Here is a 25,878-nt window from a genome sequence, read left to right as displayed (position 1 = left end):
CTATGAATTCAGAAAACAAGAAAGGATTTTCATTCTAATTTTTCTTTTACTACATTGTAATTTTTTCCTCTTCCTAGAACAAAAGTTCAGGCAGACATACTTCCAATAACACCACATGGGAAGCCCCCAAAAAGCAAATGGAGATTTATCTTTCTTTGTTAACAACTTGATCATAATAATTTGCATATATATAAAAACACCCAAAGAAACACTCAGCACTTCATAGACATAATTTTTATTAACATGGTATCCCTGAGAGGCAGAGTAGATGTAAACATTAGTCTGCTTTGCAGAAAGGAAAAAGGCAGGTTGACTTACTTACAAGACATCTGAAACCTGAACTCGTTGATACCCAACCAATACTTTTTCCATAAGACTATACAGATATACTAAAGATAATAATATCATTTTTATTGACATTACAACACACTTCCTAAACCATCTCAGATTCTCAGGCATTTCTTTAGGCTGGCTTTTGTTTTTTTTTTTTGGTGCCAGGGATCAAACTCGGGTCCTTGCGCTTGCAGAGCAGGCGGCGAAACCACTGAGCTAAATCCCCAGCCCCTGGTTTTTTCTTTCTTTTTTTTTTCCTCGTACTCGGGATTGAACTCAGGACCTTGTGCTTGCCAGGCAGGCACAGTGCCACTGAGCTACATCCCTGACCCTAGACTGGTGTTTCTTGAGCTCTTCCCTTAACTGCTAACAAATGTTAAGTGGTTCCTTATACTAGGACTCTTCACAAGAATTCAAGTTATAGTCTCTCTGCTAACACAGCTATGAATTATAGGATTCCATCTCCTTACTGCTCTCCCAGATCTTATCCCAGCACAGGGTTCTAATTAAGTATGAGTGTGAAAGTTATTTATCCCAGGTGTTGGCCATATGGTCATGTTCACTTTTCCTTTGACCTGCCCATCAAAGTACTGTGTCTTCAGTAGACACAGATACTAATTTCTGACCTCTTCTCTCCCAGAAGAGCTAGTCCTCTAAAACTGTTCATTCTCCCCCAGTGCCAGCCAGCTGTTTTGTTATCAGTAAGTACAAGAGTACCTCCTTTACTGCAGACAAGTTCACCATTTCCTGGTCTACATCTAGTACTTCATGTTTCTGCAAAGGTGATTCTCTGCCTCCTGCACAGCTCTTATCACTTGTTTGCCAAGTTCTGCTGTTCCAAGCTTTATCTGACTTTCCTTACAGTTTATCCTTTGTCCTTTGCTACCTCATTTCTCACCCACCCAGCACTCAACTTTACAACTAGCTCTGGAAAGTTCCCTCCATCCTGATTTATTCAGTAACATTCTCTCCTTTGTATACTTTTTCCTTCTCAGCTTTTTCTCACAGCAAATTCTAATGCATTGGACCTTAACATTTACGCAGTGTTATTACCTAGCTTTGAAGATTTCTCTACAACTGATACAACGATACACTTGAACTTCTCTATGTATCATCTTTTTTTTTTTTTTTTGGTACCAGGGATCGAACTAGGACCTTGCACTTTCGAGGCAGGCGGCAGCACCACTAAATCCCTGGCCCTGTATCATCTTTTTTTGATTGTAAGGACAAGGACAGAGTCTGTTGAACTTGTGCTGCATGGGTTCATATTATTATGAACAGCTAATTCAGTATTTCATTAAAAAGATCAGTGGTAAAAAAATAATTGAAAAAGATCAGTGATCAGTTATATTTGAAGAGCTGCTTCTAACTGTATACAGCTGAGTGTGTAGACTGCCCACTACACTGACCAAAGATATTCTCATCTTCCCTGCCGTTATGGTAGAGGGTTGTTGACACAAAGTGGTCCGTTTTTCCCACACCTGGGAACATGGCAATGTCTTCTACTCCTTGAATGTTAGTACTGAGCATCTATGGGGTGCATAACACCATACTAGGAGTTTGGGGTATAGGGAAAATGGATGACTCCCTGCTGGTAGCTTTAACTTCTTTCCCTAACAGCAAATCTAGCTAGCTTGTTTGGTGGCCTTCTAGACCATTAAGGACACATGAAATTCAGATGACAGGACAAAAAGAAAAATCAAGCTAGATGCTATGGATGTAGTATTAGTCTATTCCAACCTTCCTAGGACTTGAAAAAAAACTAGGAAATCCAGTATTTATGCACTGTTACACTGTTTCTCCATTCAGAACACCTGGTTCTTAACAAGATGATACATAGGACAGAATCACGGTGGAAATTAAACTTTCTTTTTGGTAATGAAAAATATGCATAACAAATACGTCAAATTCTGAGAACAAGCTTAAGTGAGCAGGAAGGGTCATTCTTTTCAACATTTCCATTACTGTACTGAGGAAGAATGAGACCTACTTAATGAGCCAAGCCTCACAACTTCTCCCCAAAATGCTGCTGGAACAGGTTTTTCCAACTGAAATGCAACTGACTGACAGGAAAGTAAATTCACAGATCTACTATGTTCTGTCTATTAAGGGAACAGCATAGGCACTGACAGGGAAAAGATGTTACCCAACAGTTCAGATGCAGGCAAGGAGAGGGACTAAAATCTTTTCATTCTTAAAATAACTGCCTTGGGAATTTGACGCTAGATCCAGAAGAAGCATAAGAAACAAACACTAGCATAAATTCTCAGGAGTACTTCCTAAGCCAGGTGGGCACAGAACAGGAGATGGCTGTCACTACTGGAACACTTTCCAAACAATACACAGAAAAGAGGCTGTGTCCTTTAGAGGCTTACTCGGGCACTGGCTGTGGCAGAAGCTTTCCTCGTGTGTGGATTTCCCGGTGCTTATTAAGGGCAGAGCTTTTACTAAAGCACTTGCCACAATCATGACATCCATAGGGCTTCTCTCCTGTGTGGGTTCTGTGATGTGCACGCAAGTCAGAACTCTTACTGAAACTTTTCCCACAGTCAGGACACACATGGGGTCTCTCTCCCGTGTGTATCCGCCGATGTGCACTGAAGTGAGAACTGTTATTGAAGCTTTTTCCACACTCTTCACACTGATAGGGCTTTTCTCCTGTATGGGTTCTCTGGTGAATTATAAGGCTTGAGCTCTGATTGAAGCATTTCCCACACTCACCACACTGATAAGGTTTCTCTCCTGTGTGGATTCTCCTATGGGTGATGAAATTTGAACTGTCACGGAAACTTTTCCCACAATCAAGACACTTGTAAGGCTTCTCTCCAGTGTGGATTCTTCGGTGTCTGATCAGGCGCGCACTCCGACTGAAGCTTTTTCCACAATCAGTGCATTTGTATGGATTTTCTACCTGGTGGGATATCTGATCCATGAGACAGGAGTTTGGGCCAAAGCTTTTGCCACATCTGAGATATTTATAGGGTCTCTTTCCCAAGTATAGTCTCTGATGATTTAGGACTTTACCTAAACTCTCCTGTGAAAGGGTCAGTTTTCCTCTTTTCTCCCTTGGGGTCTTTTCCCACTGTCTTCCTGATCTATAGTCACTTTCATTGCCTTTATCTTGATTAAGATAATGGGAAATTTTCCTTTCAGATCTTGCAATTAATGTCCTGTGCAGTTGTACTTCCTCAGAAATATCTCGTTTTAGATTCTCTTCATTCTTAAATCCAGCCTCAAAACCTGACATAAGAATAGAATTTATAGTTACCCATTTCCTTAATTAACAGTGCCAGGACAAAGCAAACATATGAAAAACATATATTAGATGATTAAAGATAAAAATGAAGGAACTTTTGATCCCAAATTACTGCCAGTATTAAAATTCCAATGTTTTACTCCCTTAGTAACCTGTCATATGCTTCTCATCTACATAATTACATAAGAGGCTGATACATTCTTTTAAATGTTCCAGGATCATTAGAAAATTCTTTCACTGCAGCAATGAAAACTCACTAGGTTTTAGAGAACACTATGTTTATATAGAAAAGACACTCTGTGGGCCGGGGATTTAGCTCAGTGGTTCTGCTGCCCACCTCGAAAGTATGCGGTCCCAAGTTGGATCCCTGGTACCAAAAAAAAAGTACTTTATAATGTATTTTTGCCATTTCCCAGGCTTATCATGGTATTCTTATTCATGTTCTTTGGCAGTAACTAAAGGGATTAAAAGGAGTTTCCCAGGAAGACTTTTGGGGAAAATTCAGAAAGAATTTTCATGAGTTTCCTTCCCCTCAAATTCCATATATGCTGGAAATAAAAACAAAAGTAGAAAAATATTTTGCATCTTTCAAAGAATAAAAGGTCTTCTCAGAGAAGAACTATGCTAGGAAGTACCTCTCTAAGACATTTTCTTTGCTTACAGAAAAATACTCACTAAATGTTCCAAAAAGCATCTAGTCTAATGCCCAAGCGTTCTGCTAAGACAGTTTTTTAATATTCGAAGAACCAAATGCTTGGCTTGTATGATCAAATTTTTTTCTTCAGTACCAGGAATTGAATTCAGGACCTTGTGCTTGCTAGGCAAGCACAGCGACACTGAGCTACATCCTCAGCTCTATGATCAAATTATATTGTACAAGTGAAACCCAGTATTTTGTCAAAGGGGACAGGGGTGACAAGTATCAGGCTTCTTTGGACCTATGCTATAAGAATTTGCACTTAGATGTTTCAGATAAATTTTTGGATTCTAAATTTCCTGAACTAAATCTAAAAGCAGAAGAATGCCGAGTGTCACCCTGTGTATGCACCCCTAAAGCAGTATCTCTACCCAGAAGCCTAGTCTTACTAGATTAGATTAACACAACCTTAAATACAGTGGTACCTCGGTTCACAAACTTAATTTGTTCCACAATTCTGGTCATGAACTGAATTGGTTGCGAACCGAATAAAACAAGGTTAACTCATTCTGAACCACATGTATTTTTTTAACCACAAAAATATAAAACAGTGCAGTACAGTACGAAGAGAGAGAACACTAACCTTGCTTGAGGCAACTTCTGGCGTGGAAGACAGGAAGGTGGGTGGGGAGGAGATTATTGTTTGGAGGGAAAGTCCCCCTCCACAAGGACATTGAGGAGATCTCCTTTAGGGTTCCCCTCTTCTTGGTGTTTTAGCTGCAGGGTCAATTTTGACGAAAAATCTGTCTAATGTCACTTGTTTTTTCCTGCACTGCATACCCTCTGGAAATGAGAGACCACATTATCGTTCATCAGATTCACTCTACACATTAGTTATGCTGGGGTGGTATTTCTCAAAGAAATCCTGGCACTCATTCCATTTTTCCATAATGGGTTTTATCACATCAGTCACTGCTAACCTCCTCCCTGTCTTCCTCTTCCTCAGTAGAATGCTCCTCAACAAGCACCTTCTGCTGCTCACTCTGGAGTTCAGCAAGTTCTTCCATCATCAGCTCCTCCTTATGGTCCTTATGGTTCTTTATGTCTGCACCGTTGACATCCAGACCCATACTCCTGCCCATGGACACAATCTCCTCCACTACCTGTGCATCATACCCTTCAAAGTCTCATTCAGTGACATGTTCTGGCCACAGTTTCTTTCCTCCAGGCTGAGTTTAAGGTCCAGTATGTGACCTCTTCCCAGGTTTTGTCAATGAGGTTGATGCAGTGGAGGACACTGAAATGTTTTTTCCAGAACTCTTTCAGAGTCAAGGATGTCTTTTCAGTGACATTAAAACAGCTGGTGAAGAGCACCTTCAGGTACACTTCTTGAAGTTGCAGATCACTTGCTGGTCCATGGGCTGCAGAAAAGGTGTTGTATTGGGGGGTAGCTATTGAGGGGAAAGTCATACTCAGCATCCATATCATCCACCAAGGCTGGAGGGTGTGCGGGGGCAGTGTCCATCAGAAGGCGGCACCTGTTAGGCAGTTGGTTGTCAGAAAGATATTTCTTAATGGTGGGTATGAACACTTCACGCAGCCATCCCATGAGGAATTGCCTTGTGACCTACACTTCCGCATTGGCCCTCCATATTACAGGCAGATTGGCCTTGTTCACATTCTATTCCTTCAGTGCACAAGGGGTCTAGGAATGGTACACCAGTAGTGGCTTAATCTTCAGATCGGCACTTGTGTTCACATAGCAAAAGGGTTGATCTGTCCTTCATGGTCTTGTGCCCCAGCAGTGCCTTTTCCTCCTGCATGATATAGGTTTTGTTTGGCATCTTCTTATAGAACAGCCCGTTTCATCACAGTTGAACACTTGTTGAGCAATGTATCCTTCTGCCTTCATGAATTGTGTGAATTCTTTCTTACTGTAGGCTTCTGGCCTTGTCAGAACTGGAAGCTTCTCCATGTCTTAGCATGCTGTGGATGCCACTTCTCTTGCGGAATTTATCAAACCACCCTCTACTGGCTTTAAATTCATTACTTGTTGCACTTATAGAGGGGTTTTCTTGCAGTAAATCACTGTGCAATTTCCTGGCTTTTTCACAGATCATAGCTTCACTAACTCTATCACCTGTCAGCTGTTTCTCATTCAGCCACACTAACAAAAGTTTTTCCACCTCTTCCAGCGCTTGTGTCCTCTGCTTGGTTAACACTGTTACTCCTTTTGCTACATCAGCTCCTTTGATGGCATCTTTATTCTTCAAAATAGTTGAGATTGTTGACTTTGCCATCTTGTACTCTGAGGCCAGATCAGTCACACGAATACCACGCTCATGCTTTTCTACAATTTCCTTCTTCAATTCAATGGTTATTTTTTTCAAAACCTTCTTACCATTCTTGCTCTGCACATTCTTGTTACCTTCATTATTGCTCTGCATGTTCTTGTTACCTTCATTACCGCTCTGCACTTTCTTTTTACCACCATGCTTGCTCTGCACTTTCTTTGGAGCCATGCTGGATTGAATAATACTGTACAGTACTGTATGTGCTAAAAAGCAAACAAAAAAGCTTCACAGCAAGTGTGCACAGGTCTGTCTATAACTGCAATTTTGACTAAAGGAAGCCATGACCACGTGTCAGAGCAGGGACGATGGCTGCATTTGTATTTGTGTGGGAAGATGGCCCAGTGTTCATCACCCAGCGCAGAGTTCACAAATGGAAGCAAAATTTTGCCAAACACTTCTGTTTGCAAACCAAACTGTTCATGAACAGAAGTGTTTGTGAACCGAGGTACTACTGTTATGTGAATATGTATTGTGAGCCTCCAAGAGATACATTTAGAATTTCCCAAACCTAAAAATCTTTTTTTAGTAGAACATATTAATATTCCATGTAAGTGATTCTCCATGTAACATCCTTAAAGCATTCTGAACTTAAAAGACTTAAGGAATTAAAAACTATTATTTATTGAATACCTACTATATGTCCAGGCACTGCAACAGGTGCTTCATGCAGTATCTCATATTCATCAATTCTGTGACCCAGTTTTATTACTTTTTTTTTCTTTTTCTTTTTGCAGTGCTAGGGATCAAACCGAGGGCCTTGCACATATTAGGAAAGGATTCTATCACTGAGCTCCATCTCCAGCTCAAGATCTTAATATCAAAGCAAACCTGGGAGTACTCCGTTAAACAACACAGCCCAGATTCACATACATATACATGTATGATTGCAAAAACAGAACTCTTCTTCCCACAAGGAAGGCAGCCATGTTGAAGTATTTTTTCTTATAACAGCTGATACTTATGTAGTCAGTTCCCATAGAGACTTCAGACTTCTCCAAAAGTATGTCTGAAGAAAAGGGCTGTCAGGCTTTCATACATGTGAATATAGTCAACATATGGCTCGTATACAAGGTATAATCAGAAGAAAACATAAATGAGAATGAACTTGTAAAATCAACCCATGTCATGGGTACATGACATGCTACTTGGGAAATGTAGTTTTCAGTTTCCAGGTAAACTGGAATTCTAGCAGTTCACACAGCTAATTTACAAAGTTGGCAGCTATCTCAGATTGACTGAGGCCAAGTCACTGAAATGCTTTGACAGATAGGAGACATGGGCAAGGGATAAGGTAGACAAGAACAATCCATGGAAGCTGGGTAAGGAGGCCCATTCTCAACCTAAAGGTTTTTCTCCTAAATCCCATTTCATCCCTCTTGCTTCTTATCCCATAAGAAGGAAAGAATCTTACCACTGGGACTTTGAAATAAGACTGGAGCACGGGTTAAGACAGCCCCTGGAGGTATCTCAGTATCCTCTTCATTGTCATCAGAATCTTCCTCTATGGTCTCTTCTGTGTCTGTAGCTTGCTTCTGAGCTTCAGCATCACTGGTCCCCCGGATAGGGCAAGAAGCTGTTTCCTCTTCCTGGCCATCACTGGATGGAGCAGTGACTTGGGCACTCACCAAAGCATCCATTTCTTCAAAGAAGGGGCAGGTCTCTCGTGCTTGGCCATTTTTGACCTTCCGGTAGCTGGTTTGTAGGCTTTTAAACTTGGTCCGACACTGCTCTGGGGTCCTGAAGAAGCCATATTCCCACAACCTCTCAGCCACTGCTCCATATAACTGGCTGTTGCGGTGACAGTTCCGGAGGGCTTCATAAAATTGAGTCTCACTAAGAATTGCAAGGTAAGTCTTGGTCTCTTCATAGCCCCAGTGTACACCTGCCACCAGGAAAGAATTTCAGCACCACTTAATCCACAGCTTTAGAGCCTCAATTCCCCAGTTTTATCACCTGCATCAAGAAAAAAAGCTGAGCACCTGCCTATAATAGCAGCACTCAGGAGGCTAGGCAGGAGAGTCATGAGTTCAAGGCCAGCATGGGCTACACAGTGAGTACAAGGCAATCCCCTAGCCTACATGGCAAGACCTTGTCACAAACAAACAAACAAAAAACCCAGAAAAAAAGCCAGATGTAGTGGCTTACACCTATCATCCCACCTAATTCGGGACAAAAGGAAGAGGATCTCAAGTTCAAGGCCAATGTGGGAACTTAATAAGACCTTGTCTCAAGATAAAAAGGATTGGCAGGGGATTTAGCTCACTGGTTTTGCTACCTGCTGAGCCTGCTGCGCAGGCGCAAGGACCTGACTTCAATTCCTGGTACCAAAAAAAATAAAATAAAATAAAATAAAAAGGACTGAGGCTATACCTGTAGGAAAGAAGGGAAAAAGGAAGGAAGGATACTAAGGCTGGAGATAAAGCTAAGTAGAACAGTGTGTGCTTGGAATGCTCAAGGCCTTGGGTTCAATTCCAGCACCAAAAAGAAAAAAGAAAATTGCCTAACCTCAGGTTCCTATCTAAACAAACTTATTATAGAATATTTTGTTTCTATCCTTTCTTTATCCTTTAGCAGACAGAATTTTATTTGTAAATTCTATTTTGCTACTGAAAAAAAGGCTTTCTACTCAATCACTGAAAAAATCATTATGTATTGCATACACTGAGTCAAGTGTATAAAATGTATTTCCCCATCCTTCTACTAGTTTTTATGGAATTCTAAGTCTTACTAGAAAATCACCAGTAAGAGGAAGAAAATCCACAACTAACTGCTGTCAGCCACAATGTATCACTGCTGATTTCTCTGATCACTGAATTCTTTTTTTTTTTTTGGTACCGGGGATCGAACTCAGGTCCTTGTGCTTGCACAGTAGGAGACGAAACCACTGAGCTAAATCCCCGGCCCCTGATCACTGAATTCTTTATGAATTCAGTATCCCACAGAATGACTTAAAACTCCAGGGTTCAGGCCTCTTTCAGAATCATACTGCTGCCAAGTCCCTGTTATGGCCCTTGCTTCATTTGCCATGATCTCAATTAAGCAGGCCAGCAATACCAAAGACCTCAAAGGGACAAAACAAAGCCCTATAGTCATGCATGTCATCCATGACAAGAGCCCCAGTGAGGAAGGAAGTAAGAGCAAACTGTTTCCTGGCCTGGACACATGCTAGTACTGGAGGGAAAGAGAGCTCACATAACCTTCCTTTTTGGGGGGCAGGGGGGTTACCGGGGATTGAACTCAGGACCTTGCACTTGCGAGGCAGGCAGAGGCACCACTGAACTAAATCCCCAGCCCCACGTCTTCCTCTTGAGAGCCAGTTGAATGTTACTGTCTTTCCATTATCCTCCACTCACTGTGAGTAAAGAATAGGAAAGCACTGGAAAACAGAAAAAGCAGTGGAAAAGACAAAAAAAAAATAGCATTTAGCATATGAGCCACATGTATGATTTATCTATATTTATTTATATCAGTGATAAAGAGAAAAAAAAGACAATTGAAGACACTCTTGAATTTTCTGTATTTCTTTTAAATATCAGTCTATTCCTTACTATTATCTCACTGATAAAGAGAATAACACAGACATGGAATTAAGAAATGCATTTCATTCCTATTGAATGGCCAAGACAGCAGGTGATAGCCTCATGACTCCTCATCCAGTCTGATTGCTGTCTAATCCCAAAACCCCAAGAAAAGCTTCTTACCACTTGGACTTCGGAACATGACAGGTGCAGCTGAGTTATCAGGGTCCTGGGAGGTGGCCTCGAGGTCCATTTCATCACTGTCAGACTCCTCAGCCAAAGCCTCTTCTGCTTCCTCCTCATGCTGCCAACCCTCTTGCTGGGGCTCTTCAGGCTCAGCATCACTGCCCACCTGACCAGAGTGAGAGGCTGCCTCTTCCAGGCCATTACTGGGCAGGGCAATGATCTGAGCACTCATCAGAGCTTCCATCTCTTCAAAGAAGGGGCAGGTCTCAGGTGGATGGCCACTCTTGACTTTCCTGTAGCTCTTCTGCAGACCTTTAAACTTGGTCCGACACTGTTCCAGGGTCCGGAAGAAGCCATACTCCCGGAGCCTCTCAGCCACAGCCCCATACACTTGGCTGTTTCTGTGACAGTTTCGAAGAGCTTCATAAAGTTCAGTCTGGCTGAGAATTGCAAGGAGAGTTCTGGTCTCTTCATAGCCCCAGTGCACACCGGCCACCTTCTCATCCTCGAAACCCCAGTGATCCTGTTCCATCCAGTTTCTCCTCTCTCTCTTGGATGGCAACAGGTCAGCATGCACTCGTCTATCTCCTGTGTGGCTGCCTCTTGGGACTTCTTTCTCCTTGGAGCCCGGATCTGGAATCCATGGCTTACCTTGCTCCAACATGGAGACCACACCAGATTCAGGAAATGGAAATCCTGCTTGCAAGGAAGCAAACAAAGGGTATCATAGCCTGCACTGATCATACAAAATATCTCTGAATTCAGTCCTGCTGGGTTTTTTTTTTTTTGGTACCAGGGATGGAACTCAGGACCTTGCACTTGTGAGGCAGGCACAGTGCCACTGAGCTAAATCCCCAGCCCCAGTCCTGCTGTTTTTATCCAAAAGATTATAAAGAAATTATCTAAGGTAATGTTTTCAGGAAGTTTAGTAGGCTAGAAAATGGGGAAAATACAGGAAGCCTCAAAAGATGAAAAATATTTTATTTTCCAGAACAGAGTGACAAGAAAGGAAGAGATAATTCTATTCCAAGTTGCTCCCTCTCCTTGAGACACTACTTATCTGCAGGTCGTAGCACTGCTGGGAATACCTCCTGTCGCCTATTTTTCTTCACTTGGGATTAGAGAATAAAACTCCGTGACTTCAAGAGTGAGGGGAGAGAAGTCCGTCTTCAACTCTTCTGTTTCCTTCACACTCACTCAGTCACCAGATTCTAAAGATGTTTCCCTTGGGACATGCTTTCTCTATATTCCTCCTGCCACCATTCAAGTCCAGACCCCTGACACTCCTGGATAACTGCAATAGCCACTGTCCTACTGAACTCCAAGCTCTTGCTTCCTCAGCTCACATGCTATCTTGCTGAATCTTAATATTAGTGCCTAGCAAGCACTATCCGTTCCTGTTATGCTCTTCTCTCCAGAACACAGTACACTTTTATTCACTACTCTGTGCTTTTCCTTTAATCCCCTCCTCCTATCCAAACTTAACTCATCCTTCCAGAATCTGTCCTTGCCAGTGCCCTCAAGAGACCTTCCTTGAAGCTCTCCCTCATCTCCACTCTCCCAAACCCCTGAAGTACTCATACAATTGAACAAGTCATTGTTCATGATCATTTCAACATGGTTCAGTTCAGCACCCACCTACAGATTGCTGTTGTGTTCTCAATCACATTCTAAGCTCTTTAAGGTTAGTACCTTTTCTTACTGCAGAGTGTTTAGCACAGGGAAGGTTGTGAGTTCATGCATGTGAGGTTGAGAGATTAATTCTGCAAGTCTGTGTGTGCAATTAAGGAATTTCATCTGGATGACTGAATAGAGACCATTCTCAAACTGGTCAAGAAGGCTATCACCTTGGATGATAAGAAGAACAAGTTCAATAAAATCAAGTACCAGAGTAAACAACTAGGTACAAAGACAGTGGGGAAAAGCTGTAAAAGTCCTAAGAGTTAGCAGATGAACATAAATGATCACATAATCATAAACTGGGCTATATTTAAAGATGTTGTGAAATTCTGAAGTAAAATTCTTACTTACTACCTAACAGACCCTCACTGGAATAATATATATAATTTAGTTACTCACAATTAATATATTTAGAAAATTTAAAAATTCCAAAGTTGAAAGTAACAAAAACTTATGTCTAAAGAATGGAGATTATTGGGGGAAATTTTTTGTTTTTTTGAGACAGGCTCTTGCTATGTAGTTCAGGCTGGCCTTGAGTAACTCAGGCTGGCCTCAAACTCATCCTTCTGCCTCATACTCCCTAATGCTAGAATTACAGGTGTGCACCACCATACCTGGCCCTAAAGGGGAAATTTTAAAGAGAGAAATATAATTTGAAGCTAAAAGAAAGATGTGCCTTTGGTATAGAAAAGAATTTCTATCTATAAGGTAGTAACCTATCATCATCAACAAGAAGAAATAAAATAGTTCTAGGTTCTGATAAAAACTATGGAGTTAAAGCCAGGCACATGCCTGTAATCCCAGCACTCAGGAGGCTGAGGCAGAAGGATCGCTGTGATTTCCTGAGGCCAGCCTGGGCTACACAGTGGGTTCAAGGCCAGTCTGAACTACATAGCAAGACCCTGTCTCAAAAACAAAAAACAACAACAACAAAAACCCCCAAACAAACAAACAAACAAGGGACACTTATCAAAAAAGGAAATATCAGAATATTTACTATATGGCTTTAGATGGCTAACGCACATGTCTTCAGAGGGTTCCCAACAACCACCACATATTCTATAATTTCCACTTATCTCTGAAATCCCTTTCCGATTCACTATTTCCAACCTTTCTTCCCAGCTTAGAATGGCATTCTGTCTTCCCACATGAGTCTACTCCTCACCGCTCCTTTGAAAATGTCTGAAATTCTCCTTCGGATTCATCTGCTCCTGTAGTCCCAGATCTGGGCTTCTTGCCCTCTCTTTCTTGGGTCCACCGCTGGGCTGGGATTCCACTGATTCCTGCTGAACATTTAATAACTCTCGTGATGATTTCAGGGGTGTCATCTTCTCCGGGCACACTTCTTTCCCCTTCACAGAGGCTGTGAGCTGGAAACAACCCCCATTTATTGTCACCACAAGGTCATGAGGAACAATCCCAAAGGAGATTATTTAACCCCAAAAGAGATCTAAAACATGGCTAGAGTTTCAGGGGTGTGGAGGTTATAGCAAAGAAGGGTCTGAATTATTCCATTACCATCAGCTTACACCAGCTGGAACTCCAGAAGGAAAAAATCAAAATAGTAAACCTAACTACAGGCTGAAAAACATCCTTTCTCTAGTAAATAAGAAACTAAAATTAAAAACAAAACATTAGGACAGGGTAGACAATGACACATCCTGGTAGCATCTCCAGACATGTGCTATCTGAAAAAGTTACCTGTTTCACACCAGAAAAGTAACACCCGATCAGAAGTATAAGGGAGACTGTTTATACCTTGCCCCTTCCCAGTTTCTCACCGAACATCCAGGTCTTGCAGGCTTTCTTTCTAAATCTTCCACCAGAGTCACTGCCTCCTCTCCACTTTCTGGACATTGTTCCTGTACCCAATTCTGGATCTCCCCAGGTAAGATGGTCAGGAACTGCTCCAGCACCAATAATTCTACAATCTGCTCCTTGGTGCGCACTTCTGGCCTTAGCCACGCACAGCAAAGTTCCCAGAGTTGACTGAAAGCCTCCCGGGGCCCAGCCACCTCCTGGTAATGGAACATCCTGAAGCGCTGTCGAAAGGCTTCACAATTGGTGCCATTCTCTCTCAGAGTGGGTTTGGCCATCATTCACAGCAGAAAACAGCTCCCCTCCACTTAAGGGTCTGGGTTCCAGGGTTGACACCTATCTTTCCATGTCCTTGGAGAATCAACTGCAGATGTGGCTCTCTCTACAAGGGGAGCTGCTTCCTAGGGTAGAGAGAGATGGCACCATCAATATATTCATATGTCTTAAGTCTTGCCGGAGCTGGCCTCACCTCCCACACGCTCCAAGGGGCTATCTGAGGCAGCACCATCTTCAAAGCAAGTTAACAATGAGCAAGAAGGACCTTTCAAAAGCTGTATTTCTGGGCCACACCTAAGGAAGCCCCAAGAAGCTGCGGGAAGACAAAGCACTGTCTGCTCCTATCCCACCTTCCCCAAATCCGAGCACATGCGGGACACCCGGGGCTCAGAGGATCTTAAGGCGTCATCATCCTGCTGAACGCCCGGGGGTCGAGGTAGAAGCCCCCTGGATCTCCGCGGTCTCCCCGGGCCCTCTCCGTGTGCCCCGCCCCCCAGGCTCCTAACTATCCATCCCCGCCCCCCTCGATCTCGAGGGCTGAAATCCAGCTGTGTGTTTTCTTCCCTTGCAGCAGCAGTGAAGGCTCAGCGAGGGTGTGGCACTAATGACGAGAGGCCTCGCGCGTCGGGAGAAGCTGGTTGGCTCCCGGAGCGAGACCTGGTACCGAGCTTGTGAAAGTCACACTGAGCCGTGGAGGGACGGGCCCGAGGAGCAGTAAGAACAGGTCTCGCCCTTGGCGAGCGCGACCGTGGCGGGGCCTCCAGGGATGTGGCTCGGGAACGGTGGCCGAGGCTTTCTGGCCTCTTTGTCTTGGCGCCCTCGGGCCGGGTCATTCAGACGCGCAGGACAGCAGTCCCTCCAGAGGCCTCAGACCGGGCTGAGGCGCCCAGAAGGCACTTCCGCCCAAACCTGGGCGTGAGTCCCTCTCGGGCTGCCCCTCAGCCCGCTCGCATCCCTGCCCCCGGGCCAGCCTCACCCCGTCGGGGTCCGGCCTTGCCCAGCTCTCCAGGTGCCCAGTCCGGCTCCTAAACCGGAAGTCTGAGCGGGCGCCGCGGGATCTTGAAGGCGCATGCGCGACGACAACTCTCGCGCCTCCCTCTCTGAGCGCCAGGACAGGAGAAAGCGTGTGGGCCCCGCACTTCCGGGACGCGGAGCCGGCCCCACCCCCGCCGCGCATGCGCTCCTCTTTCCTAGGGTGGTCCTGGGAGCTGCGGCCGAGTTTCCCCGCGCGAGTTCTCAGAGGAGGAAGGTCGCTCCCCGGCGGCCTGCTGGAGGACCGGACAGCGTATCCAGGGACTCTAAGTCCGCCGAGGAGATGATCCACGAACTGCTCCTGGCTCTGAGCGGGTACCCGGGGTCCATTTTCACCTGGAACAAGCGCGGTGGCCTGCAGGTACTGCTCGGCCTGGAGCGTGGAAACCCGAGAGCCAGCTCCGGGGTGGGGTCCGAGAGACCGTGGGGCGGGACGGGCCAAGTGACAGACAGCAGGGCAGTGACCGGGCCGGAGGGGACGAGATGAGAAACGGAGGCAGACCCCAGAGGCTCCCCTTGTGGGCCAGGTGCCTTAGCAGAAGTTGCTGGTGAACTGGGTGTCAGACTGAAGGAGGAAGCTTGGCACGTGCCTGAAATCCCGGCATACTGGAAGGCTGAGGCGAGCGGGTCGCAAATTCAAGCCCAGCCCAGGGAATTTAGCGATTTAACGAGACCCTGTCTCAAAGTAAAAAGCGTTGAAGATGTAGTTTAGCTTAGTGTCAAAGCCCTGGGTTCAATTCCGGGGGTGGGGAGTAAGGGAGACACTTTCTCCTATATTTTCACTCGTTTTCTGCTTAAGTTTTCAAGGCTTGTCCAAATACATATCGCTGAACACACCATAAGCCCTCATCAGTTTTTGTTGAGTGAGTTCAAGAGCATGTAATGTTTTCCCCATTACTCCTTTCCCCGAAAGTTTCTGCTCTAGGGGTAGAATTTCTCAGGCCTCCGTGTAAACAGAAATGTAAATGTCAATATATATGCAATAGATATTGTGCGTGTGAAGTGTCTCATTTAATTCTCACAACCACCTCTATCCATTTTACAATTTAATCTAGGCTCAGAATGTTAACTCCCGAGGCAGAGTTTAGTTTTGAACCCAGTTCTGTCTGGCTGTAGTATCTGAGGTATTCTTGTCAAATTCTGCTTTCAGTAATGTCATCTCATGCTGGCTTCGGCAGCACATACACTAAAAAAGCAATGTCATTTAATGTTCTCAGTGACCTAGTAATTTGGGTATTGTTAGCCCTGGTTTTCAAATGAGCAAATCTGAAATCCAGATCATTTTATGCCTGCTATGCCTAGCAACAGCAAGATTAGGAATCTAAAGCTGGACCTGGTGGCACTCTCCTGTAATCCCAGCACTTGGGGAGGCTGAGGCAGGAGAATTGTCACAAGTTCAAGGCCAGCCTGAACTACAAAACGAGACCCTGTCTCAAAAAAAAAAAAAAAAAAAAATTAGGAATCTAGGCCTGTCTGATCACAACTAACTGGCAATATAGGCTGTGAAGAGAAGAAGAATTACATTGTTAGTGTGTAAAACCTGTACATCAAAGAGATTCTCTTGTTCTTTATGAATGTGACTCTGGGGTTTGGGAGCTTGGATGAGTTTTTGAATTGTAACTGTTGGTATGTAGATCTTTGAAGACTGAATCAGCATTTCCCCCTAGAACTTAGCACAATGCTATTTACATAGGAGGAAATGTTCAGGAAGTATTTGTGGGTGCCAGACTGTTTCAAGGTAAAATAGATGAGTATAAGAAAGATACTTGGGGAGGCTAAAGAGAGAGCCCGCAAATAAATCATCCTCCTCCTTTCTTTCTTACAAAAAAAGTCTCAAGCAGTATTTTCTTCCCTTTCATTCCTGACTTCTCAGCTTTGAAGTAACTTCCTCGGAAAGTTTCCTGACCACATCTTTAAATTAAGTATCTTTCCCTTTTGCCATTACTCTCTGTCACAGCAACTTCTTTCTTTCCTAGTACTATCACAATTAGTAATTATTTACTGTGGTCACGTATTTAGGGTCTTTTTCCAACATAGATTGCCCAAGGTGGCAAAGATCACAGTGTGGTCTTCATACTGAAGTGGAAGGAGCTGCTAAACATAACTTGGAATGAATAATTACTGTAGCACATCTGTCCATGAACTGTATGTCAGCTTAAAATAACAATATAGCGGAAATATGTTGTTTTTGTGCTTTGTGTGAGCTGTCGAAAAACCCCCTCTGTGTCACCTTGTCCCTGTTTTAAAAAAACACCGGGTGAGCCTTTTCCCTCAGATGGGGCAGCCTGTTCCCGGAAAGATAAGAGAACAGCCTTGAAATTGTTTATGTAAGCCCCCAACCTTGAAGCTATAAAAAGGTCCCTTGCTGTCTTGATACACAGCTGTGTAACCGCAACTTGAACTTCTTACTCTGTAAATGATATATAAAGGAGAAGCTTTCTTAACTCGAGGTCAGCCTATAAGGACTCATTTCCTGAGACTGGCCATTGCCTGGCAATAAACTTCTTTCTTATATGACTCAACTCTCCTGGTCTCTGAAAGATCATTTCGACTCCTGATTTGCTGCAACAATACCACCATAGTAGGTGTTCAGATATTTGTGGAAGAAAAGACAGAAACAACAAATATTGCATACTTTCCACACAGCAATCTTTTTCACATTTGATTACAGAGAAAAATTGTCATGAATGCCCAGTGTTCATGAAATTATTTTTTTTTTTTTCTTAAATTCTTTTATTGGTACATTTTAGGTATACAACACAATTACATTTCTCATTGGGAACTTGTACCTTTACATGATGCATCTTAGTTCTTATTTTTTCCCCATTCCTAGCCCTCCCTTCACCCCCTCCACCCCTCCCTATTTACAAAGACTTTGTTTCCATTTTTTCCATTTCTCATCATTTTTCTTTTCCCTTCTTTCCTTCCCCCTGCCCCTCCTACCACCCCTACCCCTTTGGACCTTTTCTTCCTATTTTGCATTATCGATTATTCATTCTAATCATTGGTACATTTTAGGTATACAACATAATGACATTCATCACTGGAAACTTGCACCCTTACACAATCCCTCCTGGTTCCTATTTTTCACTGTTGCCCAGCCCTCCCCCCTCAACCCCTCCACACCTCCCCATTTACGAAGATTCTGTTCCCATTTTTCCATTTTCTCACATTAATTCATGAAATTATTTTTATTGTAATACTGAATATACTGTATGTCCACATGCAGCTATGTATAAACTCAAATATATTGCTCTTAACTATAAAAGCAACTTATTTTACAAATTAAATGTGAACAAAACTACTAAATAAATTTGAATTACTGCTACAGCATAATGTAAATTTTCTCAACTTTGGCACTGTTGGCACTTGGTCTGTGTAAATCTTCATCATAAGGGCTGTCTTGTGCACTGCAGGATGTTAGGCAGCATCTGTGGCTCAGCCCTCTAGATGCCAGTAGCATCCACCCAATATGACAACCAACAAGAAGCAAAATTGCCTCTGATTGAGAAACACAGATCCAGTGTGACATAGAATATTGTTTTGCTGAAACTAAATTGGGAACATTGAGTTTATCTGATTTTGTTAATTCTTTTATGTCTGAATGCTAGCATAGTGTCTGGGATATAGTTGGTGTTAATTAAAAGATGATTGATTCTCCAAAAACAAGTGTTTTAAAGGACAATAAGCACATGAAAAGATGACTAGCACTAGAGAAATCAAAATCAAAATCACTGTGAAACACAACTTCATATCCATTTAAGATGGCTACTACTGGGGCCGGGGATTTAGCTCAGTGGTTCTGGCGCCTGCCTCGCAAGCAGAAGGTCCCGAGTTCGATCCCTGGTACCAAAAAAAAAAAAAAAAAAAAAGATGGCTACTATTTTAAAAAGTATCAACCATTGGTGAGGTTGTGGAGAAATGAATACACTTCTCCATTGCTGGTGGGAAAATAAAATGGTGCAGCCACTGTGAAAAATGGTATAGCAGTTCCTTAAAAAATTAAACAATTGATTCAGTAATTCCACTTCTGGGAATGTACCCAAAAGAAGTAAAATTAAGGGCTCAACAGACATTTTTACACCCATGTTCACAGCATCTATTCACAACAGCCAGAAGGTAGAAGCAATTGAAGCATTCATTAAGGAGTAAGTGAATAAAGTAAGTGTGGTATATACATAGAGTCGAAAGAAAGGAAATTCTCACATATATTGCAATATAAATGAACCTTCAGGATGTTATGCCAAGTAAAATAAGCCAGTCAGAAAAGGAAAAAATTATGTGATTCAACTTCCATGAGGTAACTAATGTAGGCAAATTTATAGAAACAGAAGTAGAACTGTACTTGCCAGGGCTGGGAGAGAGGAGAATGGGGAGTTAATGGGCACAGTGTTTCAGCTGGGGTAAATGAAAAAGTTCTAGAGATGGATGGTGCATAACAGTGTGATATGATGAATAGTTGCACAACAGTATGACAGTGCTTTAATGCCCCTAAACTTTATGTTTAAAAATGGCTAAAATGGTAGATATTATGTCATGTATATTTTACCACATGTTTAAGAAGTTGGCTAAAAGAATACATTTTTCCAGTACTTTTTTCAACTTAAACTACTATGAACCTTTTTTGTATTATACTAAGCTATCTTTTGACCTTCATTTAAATTAAAAATACAAATGTGTGCTACCTTTTCATCACTGTGACAAAATAACAGCTAGAAACAGCTAAAAGGAAAAAAGGTTTATTTTGGCTCACAGTTTCAGAGGGTTCAGTCTGTGGTCAGCTGTGTTCACAGCTTTAGGCCAGTGATGAGGCAGAACCATTATGGCGGAAGGGTGTGGCAGAGGAATGCTGTTCATCTCATGGCAGCCAGAAAGCAGAGAGAATGAGCCAGAAAAGTATCTGGGAGCCAGATATAGTCCCCAGGGTTATACCTCCATGATCCACTCCCTTCATTGAGCCCCCACCTCCTTTTTCTGTCATTTTCTAATAATGCCATCAGATTATGCTCTCATAAGTGGATTAACCCACTCATCAAGTTAGAGCCCTCAAGATTCAGTCACCTTCCTAAAGCCGATTCTCTGAACACATGAGCATTCTAGAGGACATTGTAGATCTGAACCTCAGCAAAATGTAAATATAAATAAATTTATGTGACCAGTTATAAGGTGTTTTTATGTATTTAATTATTTGTATTAATGTTAGATTTTTATTGGAGTGAAAACAAAATTTTAAATCTCAGAGAGGATTTATAAAGCCTGACAATATGTCTGAGAAACGCTTGGGGTCTGCAGACCCCTCTTTGAGCAATATTTCTGATGAGACTTTGCTGCAGCCAAGTGGAAACCCACATCTCCTTCTGGGCTGTACCCAGAAGACTGCGATGATAACAGGTAACAGACTCCTCCCCCGGGCAGGCTAACTCATTGTTAGTGCATACCATTTTGTATTGTTTGAATTCTATATGGTACCTATTTTAATAAACAAGCAGTTAGATTGAGATGTTTGGAAATACTTTTGCTACCAAAATTCACCAACCTTAAGTGGGTATCTTAAGGAAAGAAAAATAGTAAGGAAAAGGTAGATAGTGTGAAGCGTTTGAAGTATCCCAAGAATGTAGGGCAGTGACTAGAAGTCATCCATGTTTTTGTCATTGTCTCTTTTCTTACAGGTGTCGCAGGATTTCCCATTTCTCCACCCCAGTGAGACCAGCGTCCTGAATCGACTCTGCCGGCTTGGCACAGACTATATCCACTTCACTGAGTTCATTGAACAGTACACAGGCCATGTGCAGCAACAGGTGGGACCCTGTTCTGGCATGTATTTCCCTTAGAAGGCAGGAACTTTTGTCACACTTAGTGAGCTCGCTGCGGAGCCATATGAAATAAATGAGGAATTTCTTGTCACTGGAAATACTGCAGTGAAAGCAAGGTCTCTAATAGTTTTTTTGTATGTAAAAGGGAGAAAAAAGCCTGTGCTGTATTTTGATGACTGTGTGATTTTATCTTATGTGATGTGTGAATTCCCACCTTCCCAAATTCTAGATACCTATAGTACCTCTTTTCTTTTTTTTTTTTTTCTGTTTTTGGTACTGGGAATCAAACTTAGGGCCTTGCACTTGCCAGACAGGCACAAGTACCTCCTTTTTTTGAAAAGTAAAAAACATGCTTCTTTCCTCTTTAATTTTGTAATAAATGAGATTGTTCAGTTTTCTGAAATGACACGAAACCAGGACAAAATTGGCTGGTTGTAAGCCAGTCTGGTCGTCTGTTTCACCTGTGTCCATGCTGCTCTTAGTGTAGCTGTGTTTATTTTCAAGAACTGCCAGCATCCTTTTGCAGTGTCCTCTAGCTATACCCTGCTTTCTAACCCCTGAGCCCAAGCCTCCTACCACATTTGTGGCTGAATTCTGTTGTCCAGCCAACTACCCCCAAGGCTTGATCACGCAAACCCATTCATAGCCAGAAAAGCTGTTCATCCATTGTAGCCTTTAGTCAGCTGTTAACCACAGTTGTTCCCCATATAAGCTTCCATAAGGTCCTACCAAAAGAAAAAAAAAAAGGATTTACTGGTTTCCAAAAAGATAACCTGTATTTGGATATAACCCATGATGTGAATCTCTCAGCCCCCCAACATTGGTCACCAGATTTGTATTCTTGGTGAACTGCTAAGTCAGGCAGGAAATGGGAGGTTAGGAAGGCTTGAGTTCATTTTTTATTCAGTGAAATATTTATCTGGTTCAAAGGATTATACTAAGAGCTGAGATACAAAGATGAGTCAAGTATGGTCCTTACCTTTATGAGGCTTGTGCTCTAGTAAGGGTGACATCTAAAGAAAAGTACAATTCGAGCATTAAGTAGAAATGTTACGAAAGTAGCAAGGTAGAGTGGTTAATCCCCTAGAGAGTTAGAAAGGACTTTGTGGAGTAATGCATTCAGTTACAAGGTCCTGCACAGCAGTCAGAGGAACCAGAGAGAGAAGCAAGGCACAGCTGGTGAACTTCCGGGAGTCTGACAATGAGGTACAGCTGGAAGCTGAAAGATGATTTTGGAGAAATGGAGATGGGCCAGAGGAATTTGGATGTTACTTTGGCAGTGGAGAGCCACCGAAGGGTTTTAAGTTGGAAACAATAAGATCAGAATTAAGTTGTAGAGAAATCTGCACTGACATAGAGTACTGTCTGCTACATTGGGAACTGCTTGGAAAACTGAAATATTGTCACATTTTAAAAGGTCAAAGGAGCTGGGCATAGTGGCACATGCCTGTGATCCCAATGGCCTGGGAATCTGAGACAAGAGGATCACAAGAGTAAGCACAGCCTGAGCAACTTAGTAACAATACCCTGTTTCAAAAAATGAAGAAGTTCTAGGGATGTAGCTCAGTGTAAAGGTCCTAAGTTCATTACCCAGTACTGTAAAATAAAATTAAATTAAGGGTCAGAGGAAAAGCTTTATCTTCATTTGAGTTTTCTTCTCACTGAAGCATTGCTTTGATATGGAATTATTACTATTATTATTATTTTTTGGTACCGGGGATCGAACTTAGGACCTTGCACTTTTGAGGTAGGTATGGTGCCGCTAAGCTAAATCCCCAGCCCCTGATATGGATTTAAGCAAAAACATACCACTAGTAACAGATAACGTCTCCCTCCTTATCCCTCCAGGGTTAATGTCAGCTCAGGTTTAGGACCTGAGCTAAGAAGTTGACTTCTGTCTGTTTGATTTCAGGATCACCACCCTTCACAGCAGGGCCAAGGCGGGTTACATGGAATCTACCTAAGGGCCTTCTGCACAGGGCTAGATTCTGTTTTGCAGCCTTATCGCCAGGCACTGCTTGATTTGGAACAAGAGGTAAGAAAGAAAAGATGTGAGAAGCAGTACCTCTGGCACAGCAGATTAGATTATACTCTTGAATTTGAAATGCCCTTTGATAAGGTCAAGTGGAGCAGGTACATTGTTCCATCTTTGATTGCCCAAGCAAGAATCAAAATTGCTTATAGATCATAGCAGAAGCTCATGAGTTTAGAAGAGCTCTGGCTTGGGTTTTTTAATCCCCTAAAATATAATAGCATACAAATTAGCAGTTTTCTATAGCCTACAACTAATACCAAGCCCATTCTCAGATTCTTTTTTAGTTTTCATAGATTAAACTGGTTCAAGGTATTTTGTATGGAGCCCTAATCAGATTTTGTTTTTAATTGCAGTTCTTGGCTGACCCCCATCTCTCCATATCACACGTCAATTACTCCTTAGATCAGGTATGCTGCCCAAATAACAAAATGCCTTGGAATTCATTGATATTGTTAGAATAACTTTCAGGAGCTGATCAGACCGTCAGTTACCTGTAGAGAGGACAACGGGGAATAAAAGAAAGAGACAGAAACAATATTCAGGGTACAAGGGAGACCAGGAGGAATCTGCCTGTAGTGAACAGGCCCGACAAACTCCGAGGTGGGCCCACTTTTATTAGCCAGTGAGAAGCTCAAGGGAGGGGTAGTATACTTTTCCAGGAACAGTGACTGCAATAAGATTAGGGTAGCAAAATAGAGAACAAGTTTAGCATCTCAGAGGGAACAAATTCAGGTCCTTCCCCATACCTACATTCTGCATTTTGTATTGTCCTCCTCAGATGCTATTTTGCCTCAGGAGTGCTGTGCTTACAGCTTTCCCACACAGCCAAGAAGTCTGCAGCCTTTTGCATACTTCTCTGTTCCTGAAGCACGTCAGCATTGGCTTAGAACTGTGGGACCTGTGGCCTGGCCCCTGTCAATCTATACATATTATGATTGGTTCTCAACAAATAAGTTATGACACTGTTTTTAAGAACTTATGATGTCAGAACCCAGTATTTTATGTTAGGTGCCTTTTGCTACATCAGAACTATTTAGAGTTCCAAATTAAGTTAATACCTAATGTCTCATATTAATGCTCTTTTAGTGATATCAGTATTGACAATTATGCCAGTCTCAGAAATAGAAACAGCTCTGTCTGCCACCTCTTGTTTGTAGCTAACCCCCTCATCAGATTACCTTAGGACACTAGATCCTGACTGTTCAAAGTATTGCCATTAGGGCCCGGGATTTAGCTCATTGGTTCCACCACCTGCCTCACAAGTACAAGGTCCCGAGTTCAATCCCTGGTACCAAAAAAAGAGAAAAACAGAAAGTATTGCCATTTTTCTTAAGTTGGGCTGTATAGAAACAAAAGCATTTCCTGAGTTTATTTTTTTCTGTGGGATTTGATTATATACCCTTAATTATTATTTACTTTGCAGTTCCAGCTGCTTTTTCCCTCTGTGATGGTTGTAGTAGAGCAAATTAAAAGTCAAAAGGTGAGAATTTTCCTTTTTTTCCTTTTACTCTGGTAAGAAAAAGAAATATTAATCATTAATGTTGCCCTACATTCCTTTTGGAAGACCCTAGTTTTTCTATTTTAGTGTTAATTGACTTATTCAAAAATACCTGTCTATATATCATGGTAAGTGCCAGGAATGCAAAAATACTGTTCTGTCTGTAAGCACATCCTTGTTCAGAAGGCAGAGGAAAGGTTGCTGGGGTAAAAAAAAAAATTCTATGGAAGTTCAGAGGTGAAAGCAATTTGTAGTAAGCGTTTAGAACTCTGTAGGGTCTTGAGGAGAAGCAGAAAGATAATCCTTACAAAGAAGGTGGTAGGTTTATGGTTAAGGTGCTGTTTCCTGAGAATTATGAAATCAGTAGGTAAAACCGACATACTTTATTCTTGTCATAAGCTTTCATCATATGCATTGAAAATTTAGAGTCCCCAATATCAGGGAGAATGTCTTTTCTGGACACAGTTAATAACTGTGAAGAATAAATGCTTTGAGATTTTATATTAAAAGAATCTGCTGTCCTGAGTCAGTCCATAATTGGACCAAATAGACAAATAGGTTAAACATGTTTGGCCCTAGTCTCCATGTTTTTAAACTCCTATATTTGTGCCTTAGCTTATTAAGAATGTTCACCCTAATGAATATAACCAGTTAACCAGTTAATTTGTCACACTGCTAAACTAGTGTGCTGAGGCTCTACAGGGCTGAAATACGAGCTGGTCAAGAGCACGGGCTAAGTGTGAGAATGAGCTTGATTGCAAATAGGCACAAAGAGGATTCTGTTAAGAGTGATGGAATGTTACAAAACTGGATTATGGTGATGGCTGCACAGTGCTGCAAATTAAAAACTTAAATAATTACTTAAAGTAGATGGGCTTTATGATATATGATACCTTTTAAGAAAAGAAGCATGAAGGACATAGAGGCAGTGGATTTGGGAGAAAGTGGTCTGAATTGGTCCTTAAAGTGGTCTTTAGTGGTCTGAATTGGGCCTTAACCAGAAAAAGTGAGCTCTCCTAACTAAATGCTTCTGGTTTCCTTTGTGCACTGGTTCCCATGCACTTTGCTCTATGTTACTCTCTAGAGGTTTGGTTAGACTGCTGAGCCCTGCCCAAGTTTGCAACCTTCTGAGTCCAGAGGTGGCTCTGACGATGCTGGTGGGAGAGGTCTGTCTCTGAGAACCACAATATAGAAATCTTATCGGACAGTTTATCTCCATTCTCTACTGGATTGTCCCCTCTTGGAAAACAGAATATGAGTTTATATTCAATGAACTGTTGAAAAAGAATATAATTTGACAAGGCTGTATTTCCCACAGATTCATGGCTGTCAGATCCTGGAGACAGTCTACAAACACAGCTGTGGGGGTCTGCCTCCTGTTCGAAGTGCACTAGAAAAGTATGCCATGGCTTAATTTGGGATTGGGGTGGTGTTAGTTCAAG

General features: G+C 42.3%; 2 protein-coding genes across 14 annotated transcripts in view; one reads left to right on the top strand and one right to left on the bottom strand.

Annotated features, from left to right (window-relative positions):
• Zscan29 (zinc finger and SCAN domain containing 29) overlaps positions 1-15,149 on the bottom strand; it is a 34,906-nt gene extending 19,757 nt beyond the window's left edge. Inside the window, exons 1-6 of one of the 5 annotated variants that reach the window (XM_004861684.3) lie at positions 15,035-15,149; positions 13,746-14,183; positions 13,130-13,334; positions 10,282-10,980; positions 7,992-8,462; positions 218-3,573 (exon numbers count right to left, since the gene is read on the bottom strand). In XM_004861684.3, coding sequence (XP_004861741.1) covers positions 2,705-3,573; positions 7,992-8,462; positions 10,282-10,980; positions 13,130-13,334; positions 13,746-14,063 — 2,562 coding nt within the window. In that variant the 5' untranslated portion in view covers positions 14,064-14,183; positions 15,035-15,149 and the 3' untranslated portion in view covers positions 218-2,704. Of the gene's footprint in view, positions 1-217; positions 3,574-4,869; positions 6,784-7,991; positions 8,463-10,281; positions 10,981-13,129; positions 13,335-13,745 lie in introns of those variants that run through there. The other 4 variants (XM_021241708.2, XM_021241707.2, XM_087207343.1 and 1 more) reach the window with 4 other exon arrangements.
• A 33-nt stretch (positions 15,150-15,182) lies between these two features.
• Tubgcp4 (tubulin gamma complex component 4) overlaps positions 15,183-25,878 on the top strand; it is a 35,556-nt gene continuing 24,860 nt past the window's right edge. For 6 of the 9 annotated variants that reach the window (XR_002388324.2, XM_004861682.4, XM_004861680.4 and 3 more), the window contains exons 1-6: positions 15,183-15,451; positions 20,760-20,888; positions 22,816-22,938; positions 23,292-23,345; positions 24,362-24,418; positions 25,755-25,834. Coding sequence is in view for 6 of the 9 variants with exons in the window: in XM_004861682.4 (XP_004861739.4) it covers positions 15,374-15,451; positions 20,760-20,888; positions 22,816-22,938; positions 23,292-23,345; positions 24,362-24,418; positions 25,755-25,834 (521 nt within the window). In the remaining 3 variants the exon portion in view is untranslated. The remainder of the gene's footprint in view (positions 15,452-20,759; positions 20,889-22,815; positions 22,939-23,291; positions 23,346-24,361; positions 24,419-25,754; positions 25,835-25,878) is intronic. The other 3 variants (XR_205957.4, XR_002388323.2, XM_004861679.4) reach the window with 1 other exon arrangement.

Source organism: Heterocephalus glaber, unplaced genomic scaffold (genome assembly GCF_053883595.1).
Source record: "Heterocephalus glaber isolate CG9 unplaced genomic scaffold, H.glaber_assembly_v1.0 deba00000809, whole genome shotgun sequence".
NCBI lineage: Eukaryota > Metazoa > Chordata > Mammalia > Rodentia > Bathyergidae > Heterocephalus > Heterocephalus glaber.
Note: the sequence above shows the minus strand (reverse complement) of the source record. Positions and strands in the feature narration are given on the sequence as shown.